The 8,740-nt window shown below is 43.8% G+C and overlaps 1 protein-coding gene across 1 annotated transcript; it reads left to right on the top strand.

Annotated features, from left to right (window-relative positions):
• Positions 1-3,091: 3,091 nt before the first annotated feature.
• LOC147435686 (cation/calcium exchanger 4-like) lies at positions 3,092-5,399 on the top strand. Its single transcript, XM_086488678.1, has 2 exons — positions 3,092-3,269; positions 3,575-5,399. The coding sequence occupies exons 1-2, from the start codon at positions 3,235-3,237 to the stop codon at positions 5,319-5,321; spliced, it is 1,782 nt and encodes a 593-aa protein (XP_086344804.1). The 5' UTR covers positions 3,092-3,234; the 3' UTR covers positions 5,322-5,399.
• The last annotated feature ends 3,341 nt before the right edge of the window (positions 5,400-8,740 follow it).

Genomic DNA, 8,740 nt, shown 5'->3' with positions numbered 1-8,740 from the left:
GGCCGCATGCCGCCTCTCTTTCTCTCTTTTTGCGTAGGCTACTGCCGTTTCTTTCTCTCGCTGAGCGCTGGATTCAGAGGCGAGCTTGCAGGCCACACTTGCCTGAGCAAGCAAATTGCACCATGTGGCGGGGGGGGGGATTCCCTCCCCCTTTATCTATTAGTATAGATAACCAAAAAATTACAAATTTCTACCATGCTCATGACGAGCCATGATAGATTCAAAGGGTCATAACTACACCGACTGACACGAGAGGCACCCCATTGAAAGGAATGAGCCCACATTTTCACTCAAGAAAGTCATTCAATGTGGTACCCAAGGCCTTGTTCCACTCATCAGAGTTCATCTGTTTCCAAACGCAGTGATTGCCCCCTGTTTTCTTGGATTAACTCTATGAATTTAGTTGTTTTCATGGTGTTCTCGAAGATCCGACAATTACTTACCTTCCATATTGACATCTTAAGTTTTAAACCTTGAATAAAAAATTGGAGTACTAACTTCTACATGGTTACATGGTGGTAAACTATGTTTTGTAATATGTGTTTGGGTGTGTGTGTGTGTGTGTGAGAGAGAGAGTGTGAGAGAGAGAGAGAAAGTATTGTTACAACTACTCACACACAAATATGCTCTAAGTTTTACCAACACAAGGTATCTCATGCCTTCGACAAAATTTACCATTTCGCAAAACCTTCTAGTTTTTAGATGGCACATGAAACTTCAAATTTTACAGGTCCATTGTAATTGTTGGCAAGTTTTCTCTGAACATTGCAATCGTCCCATCAAGAACTACTTGATCGGACGGTTACAGCACGAGAAAAGTCATGACAAGACAAAGTGACTTGTTAAAACTTTTTTCTCACCTTGCCCATCCTCCACACTATCTCGCACGGTGGGCTTCAAATGGGATCTGTGATTGAGGTGATTTGGACTGTTAGATGCACATTTGTAAATTTGGGACATTTGGTAAATTCGGGTAGGCTTGTAAATTCGGGGCAGTCCGCACCCCATGTCTTGAACCCGCATCTTCCCCATTGTGAGCCGTGTGCATTCATTGAAATATAGGAGATTCGAGTATATCATATTGTAAATGTGGACCGATTAATAAATTCGGGGCAAATGTTTGTAAACTCGAGCAAACTAGTAAATTCGAGGTAACTGTCGAATTTGACGGTCCACGATGACGTGCCTCGGGTTTTCCTCTTCCACCATTGATCCCATTTGAGCATGCCCATGTGATATAGTGATGCATGGCAAAAGCAAAAAAAAAAAACTAAGTAGAGAGAGAGAGAGAGATCCAAGACTCACCAAGAGAAATTGCTTGATAAAGTTTGCAACTCATGCGCTCCAAGAGAAATTGCTTGATAAAGTTTGCAACTCATGTGCTGTCCTTCATCTAGAATCTGACTATATAAGTGGTTTCTAGCTTAGTAACCTCTTCAGTCTTTATACCACATGGCATAGATCCAAGGATTTTCATTGGAACATTGAGGAATAATCCCTTATTGGACATCCCTGATTGGTCCTACCTTGATTTTTTTATTCTTTTTCGCAAAGCTCACAATTGTGAGTGGATTATATTAACATAACCAAAAAATTACAAATTTCTACCATGCTTATGACGAGCCATGATAAATTCAAAGGGTCATAATAACTACACCAATTGATAGGGGAGCCACCCCATTGAAAGGAATGAGCCCACATTTTCACCCAAGAAAGTCATTCAATGTGGCACCCAAGGCCTTGTTCCACTCATCAGAGTTCATCTGTTTCCCAACGGCGATGATCGCCCCCCTGTTTTCTTGGATTAACTCTGTGAATTTAGTTGTTTTCATCCGACAGTTCCTGACCTACTCCGCAAGCTTGTTGGTTTTATTCAAGTCAACCAGAGATTCCTCTAGATTCTCTTTCCTACCTCTTAGCTAGGGATTTGGTACCCTTACAAAATGAAACTTAGGGCTTGATCTCGCTGATTGATTGACGACCATCTCTGTGCTCCCCTAACCACTTGATCGACGCGTGCAGTTGCTCCAAAAGGCAAGCCATGCCATAGAAAAAAATAACCTTCAACCTTTGTGCCTCTATTACTGCTCTGTAGGTCGCGTTTTGCTCTTTTGCACTGTGTGCATGGTGTTTGTCCGCCTGTCCCTCTGCTTTGTTGCACTGTGCACATAGTGTCCATCAGCCCGTCACCTCTCGCACCTGCTCACCCTCCTCTGCTCTTTGCCTACTTTGACATCCACCACCGGATCTCAGTTGATTCGATTTTTTTTTTCATTTTTCCGAGCCAGGTACCTCCTAGTGACATCTTAAGTTTTAAACCTTGAATAAAAAATTGGAGTACTAACTTCTACATGGTGGTAAACTATAATGTAATATGAATTTGTAATATGTGGGGGTGAAACTCTTCTCACACACAAATATCCTCTAAGTTTTACCAACACAAGGTATCTCATGCCTTCGACAAAATTTACCATTTCGCAAAACCTTCTAATTTTTAGATGGCACATGAAACTTCAAATTTTACAGGTCCATTGTAATTGATGGCAAGTTTTCTCTGAACATTGTAATCGTCCCATCAAGTACTACTTCATCGGACGGTTATAGTATGAGAAAAGTCCTGACAAGACAAAGTGACTCGTTAAAACTTTTTTCTCACTTTGCCCATCCTCCACACTATCTCGCACGGGTGGCTCCACACTATCTCGCACTGGTGGCGTCAAATGGGATCTACAATTGAGGTGATTCGGAGCATCAGATGCACATTTGTAAATTCTAGACATCTAGTAAATTCGGGTAGACTTGTAAATTCGAGGCAATCTGCACCCCATGTCTCGAACCCGCGTCCTTCTCACTGTGAGCCATGTGCACTAATCACTACGTCCGCATGCGTTCATTGATATGTCATATTGTAAATGTGGATCGATTAGTAAATTTGGGATAAATTTGTAAATTCGAGCAGACTAGTAAATTCGAAGCAACTATTGAATCTGACGGTCGCGCCTGGGGTTTTCCTCCTCCTCCTCCACCATTGATCCATTTGAGCATGCCCGTCCCCCTTGGGTTCATTAAAGACCTTCTTAGAGTACTCGAACTCTTTTATGCCACGCGCACACGCACGCTATACCTTTTCCTCCACGACAGAGCGTTCGACGATCAGCGTCTTATTCAGCGATGGACTCCATGTAGCCCCAGAACCTGCAGCCGTTGGTCGCTCTGCGCTTATGGCTCGACACAATGTTGGGCAACGGCCCTCATCGCCCCTGCGCATGGTATGCCAAGTCGCCTCCTTCTTCCTCTTTTTGTATTTCCTTAAACAGAGAGTTTACGTAACAGAAGGGTTTTCGAGATTTCGAAAGCATAAACCTGCAGAATTCGACCCTTTCGCATCTTCTCACCAGAGAAGCTTGCTGAGTTTTGATGGTGGAGAGCTTGTACCATCAATTCACATGCGTGAGGATATTGATGACCTAAACCTACATTTTTCACATTCAAAGAAAGTTCACAAGCCATCTAATATCAGAATGTTTCGTCTCATGCAAGCTGGATCTGATCAAGCATTGTCTCAAAATGGTAGGTCAATGGTTGAAACCTCAATCACACAGGCAAGTAACAGCAGCAGCAACGGCGAGGAACTCAGTGCGGAGGGTCTCCCTTGTGAAGGGGTCACTAAACATATAGGTTTTGCGACAGCATGTGATTATGTGAAGGCCATTCCTCAGTGCAAGTCAGCCTCCGTCATTGATTACACTAGGTTTTTCTTCTGCACCTGTGGCAAGCTCCCCATCATTGGCTACATGGTGCTTACGCTATGGCTCTTGATCCTCTTCTACACCCTTGGTAACACAGCAGCTGACTACTTCTGTTGCTCGCTGGAGAAGCTTTCAAAGCTGTTGAATTGCCCCCCCACTGTTGCTGGTGTTACTTTGTTGCCACTTGGTAATGGTGCACCTGATGTTTTTGCAAGTATTGCTGCCTTCATTGGGGCTGGTGTTGGAGAGGTCGGACTCAATAGTGTGCTTGGAGGTGGTGTGTTTGTCACAACTGTTGTTGCTGGATTGGTTAGCCTATGCATCACAAATTCTCAAACGGTGGAGCTTGACAAGCGGAGCTTCATAAGGGATGTCTGCTTCTATTTGTTAACAATTGTGTCCTTGACAGTGATCTTATTGGTTGGCCATGTGTACGTATGGAGTGCCTTGTCTTTTCTATGCATTTATGGATTATATGCCATTGCAGTTGCTGCATCAGAATTTTCGAGGAAGAGACCAAAGAGGCCACAATGGAGTCAGATACAACTTTTGCCATTCACTTCAGGCCCATCGGTACCCGAAGAAGAGGATGATTCCCTTCATAGTCCATTGTTGGACACAACACATCTGCCAATGACGGAAGGGGGAGGTGAGGTGAAGACTTTACCTCAGTGGAGGTGGGCTTCAAATGTGGCAATATATTCGCAACAATCTGTTGCAAAAAGAGGAGAAAGCCCAAGGCCTCTGTGGGGATGGGGTGAGGATGAAGAGGTGCAGGGCTGGCTAGCTGCAGGCAGCATGTGTGTGTATGTGATGCAATGGCCCTTATCACTTCCAAGGCGGCTTACCATCCCGGTTGTCGAAGAGAACAGGTGGTCGTGCAGATTTGCCTTAGCAAGTGCAGGGTTGGCTCCAATTTTCTTTGCTCTTGTGGTCGACTCTCAAGATGACAGAACATTTGGTGCAAATAAGGTTATGTATATCGGGGCTGTGTTGGTTGGTCTCACCCTTGCAATGCTGGCGTTTTTCTCGACCAAACCAGAGGGACCCCCAAGAAGGTTTTTATTTCCTTGGGTTATTGGAGGATTTTTCATGAGTATTGTATGGTTTTTTGTCATTGCAAATGAGCTTGTGGCCCTACTAGTGACATTTGGTACGATGCTGGAGATAGAGCCATCTATACTAGGGTTAACTGTGCTTGCATGGGGAAACTCTATGGGAGATTTGATGGCGAACATAGCGCTCGCCTGCAACGGAGGTGATGGTGTGCAGATAGCGATATCAGGCTGCTATGCGGGCCCCATGTTCAACACTTTGATTGGGTTAGGTATCTCTTTGGTTTTGGGGAGTTGGGGATCCCGGCCTCATGCCTTCCCTGTTCCGCATGACAACAGCATTTATTATACGATGGCGTTTTTGGTCACAGGCCTTCTCTGGGCCTTGGTTACACTCCCTCTCAAAAGTATGCAACCGACCAAATTGCTTGGTTTTGGGCTCTTGACGCTTTATGTTACATTTCTAGGATTCAGATTAGCGCATGCGTTGGGCTTTGTCCCACTTTCTGCGTGGTAAAGAGTCCGTGTACAAGATCATGAGATTTATTCGCATAAAGTTGTACATTATTCATTAGTAAAAGAGGTGTATTTGTCATGGCGCAGAAAACTTATGATGGATTGGTTCTTGTTTGCCACATAACTGGCTTTACGTGTATGCTTATCAAAGGAGCTATCTGCAGACAATATACACCGTCTAGAGACATTTATACAATTTATGTCGAACTGTCGAGAGTATCATTGACCTGTTTTTTAAAATATGGGGTGAGGAAAAGCCTACCTTGAATGCAAAAGCTAGGACGCTTTGCTTTGTCATGGCACTGTGGGCTATCTTTGTATGCACTATGATTTTGTCATTTAGGCTACGAGAGGACTAATGATTTTCACCTTCTTCGTGTTTGTAACTCATTTCAGTAAGTTTGAATATCAGTAGTGGGTCTCTATTGTTTTGGGGCAAAAACAACCCTCCATAGCTTATAATAGTAGTAGGTCTCTATGGTTTTGGGGGGAAAAACCTTCGAAGATGTGAAAGTGAAGGGTGATGGTTTAGAAACTGAAAAGCTTTGAAAGAGGAGGTTTAGGTAGTGCGTACAAAAGACTTCACTTGGCATTTTCTTCTCAATAGACTTTGCCTATGGTATGCATGTAATGATTTCTGCAAAGCTTGCAAAGAGTTAAAAGGCCTTTATTTTATCCAAATATTAGAAACCATATCCTAGTTTGTTGCAGACAAACCTAGCATGGCACCCTCATATAACAAACAAAAATTCAAAGTATGTGGAGAGCAGCGTTGTGCAAGCACGTGCGTGTGTGTGTGTGTGTGAGAGAGAGAGAGAGAGAGAGAGAGAGAGAGAGAGAGAGAGTGGGCACTTGCAGTCACCAGCACGACATCTGCTGTCACCTGTGTGCCATCCTCAGCTTGTGTGGTCTGACAGCATCTCAACTTGTGGCTTCAGCAGCCAGCACCAGCCCCCGACTTTCTTGTACAACCTTCGCCCCCTTTGTGTGTGTGTGTGTGTGTGTGTGGGTGTGGTATGTACTGTGTAATTTAGCCATAGGTTGGATGTGTGATCTCATCGGCTGCTGATGAATTGGAGTGAATAGTGTATCTACAAGCGTCGGAAAGCCATGGAGAGCTCGGCCATGGATGCTTTGACTCTTATCAAAGAATGTTTATATGAGGATTTTGAAGATGCACGCCAGGCTTGGGAAGGGCTTGTTCCTATCATGGAAGTGCATATTCCGATAAAGGAGCTTAGGGATCCTATTGCTCAATATGCCCACAATGCGATGATTCTCTTTTACTGCTTGAGATGTAGCTCAATGGGTTGATTTTCTGCGGCAAGCAGTTTGGGGGGTTTACTTTGACACAAGAGGATTTTTTGAGGTCTTACTAGCAGACATGGATGCTCGAGATGCTTTTCTTGAAATGTCTACTCTTCTTCAACACGCAAACGACTCATGTATTGCCCTAGGCTCTCACCAAGGATTATCAGCCTATTCGCGATAAGTGCCCTATTTGGGTTGAGGTGGTGGATTTTTCTCGCACTTGGCATCACTTTCTTCCCCTGTTGGCTACCACTTGGGCAAGGTCTTTTGCCCTCCTAAGCTAGATGCCAACACATCATTTTGGTATTTTGTGGGACACTGACATCCCTACACCAGCAGACATTTCGGTTGATTCTCAAGATATAGTGGTTCGAAAGCGCCCATTCAAACTTAAATGGGGTAAATTTGCAAATTTTTGCTTCCGTTGTGGCAAATTTGATCATATGCAGTCCAAATGTTCGGAACCAAATGTGCAGCCACCTCCTCCATATGTCATTTCCTCTTAGCGTCCATAACCTCCAAAATCTTCTCCTGAGGTACAAACCAAGAGTGCTTCAGCTTCCACCTTGATGGTTGGATGAATTAAGGCAAAGCAAAGCAATTGCAATTGGAAACACTTCTTGCTTCTCCGAATGCCAAAGATAAAGGCAAAGAACATGTTTTAACCTCTCAGGCTTGGCTAGTACCGAAGAAAATTGTTAAAGCGTGCACTCACTCTCTAAAGATATGGCAATCTTTCAGGGATGGCTAAATCTCACAATTAGGATCTGGTTAATTCCTTATCTACATGTATAGAACTTTCTAATCAACCTAGGAAGTTTTGTGGAGCTAGCCCCATCTTTGTGTCAACTCTGACTGCCCCTGTGGCACTACCTACAAATAGTCTCTTTTGTAGGTATGTTGCCGCTTTGGAGGCTGTAAAAGAATTTCAAAGAGACCTATGTTCTCTTAGTGAATTTTCCCTACTGGAAGTGGTTCCAAAAGTCTCTTGGGTCTATCCTTTCTTACCAACGCGATAGATAGAGGTGTAATCTCTTGGTGTGGAGCATAAGCTATGGTTGCTTCCAAATAAAAGCTCATTGGCACCCATTTCTTGTTAAGTATGGAGCATGCTTTACCTTGTAATCTTCTGTGGTAAAAGCGCACATTTGTAAGGCCCCCATTATGAGGAGAAGCCATCGTGTGTGAAGGAAAATCACTCGTCGGAAACCTTTCACAGCCAAAAATCAGGGGCAACTTTAGGGGCCCGCCCCCGAGACTTTTTTTTTTCCTTCATCGGAATATTATGACCGGACGACGGTCGGAAAGTGGTCGGAAAACAACCGATCGGTTGGCCGGTGGCCGGTGGTCGGAAGTCAATGGCCGGTGACCGGTGGCCGAATTCAAAAGCGGACTTGTCTTCTCAAGGGCGGCCACACATGGGCGGATTGAAGGGTCCGATTTGGACTTATCTACACAAGGGCGGCTACACATGGTTGCCTCTCATGAGAGAAAGCAGCCCTTTTGGCCTATAAAAGGAAGCCATTTCTACACACATTTCATAGTGTGAAGTTGATGCAACAAGGTGAGTGTGAGGTGGTGAGAGTGAAGCAAGGTGGGAGCTCTATTAAGGGTATAATCCCTTTGTAAACTACTTGTTTTGAAGTACTAAAGCCATTGAGTGGCTGTTTTCTCGTGGACGTAGCCCACATTGGGTGAACCACGTATATCGTATGTACTCTCTCTCTCTCTCTCTCTCTCTCTCTCTCTCTCTCTCTCCTCTACTCTATAATCTCGTGTATGTAAATCTATCTCTCTCCATTAAATAATCTACTCAATTATCTATTTAGCTACGTCTTATTTTCGAACATTTCCATGGAAACTTGGGTCTTCCTCGTCAACTTCCCAGCAGCCGCTATAAAGAAGTGCATATTGAAAATTTTCAAAGGTGTTCAATTCCTTGACAAAGGTAAACTTATTAAGTTACCCACTTCTTAGATGATAAGAAGTGTGGGTCTAATGCAGGTCTTCATGTAAAAACCAAGGATACTATGACCTTCAAGAAAAATAATGTTGAGTATTATATAGAGACTCTTTGGAATGTTTTTAGACCTTACCTTAAGTGTGCAT

The sequence above is a fragment of the Adiantum capillus-veneris genome, chromosome 18, assembly GCF_014529385.1.
Source record: "Adiantum capillus-veneris isolate H3 chromosome 18, ASM1452938v2, whole genome shotgun sequence".
Taxonomy (NCBI): domain Eukaryota; kingdom Viridiplantae; phylum Streptophyta; class Polypodiopsida; order Polypodiales; family Pteridaceae; genus Adiantum; species Adiantum capillus-veneris.
This window is presented reverse-complemented; position numbering and strand designations above follow the sequence as displayed.

What these genes read in the sequence shown, in the direction of transcription:
- LOC147435686 (XM_086488678.1), top strand. Translation starts at nt 3,235, where the DNA reads ATGTTGGGCAACGGCCCTCATCGCCCCTGCGCATG. An exon ending in CCTCATCGCCCCTGCGCATG is followed by an intron (nt 3,270 to 3,574) that starts GTATGCCAAGTC and finishes TCAAAATGGTAG; the next exon opens with GTCAATGGTTGAAACCTCAA.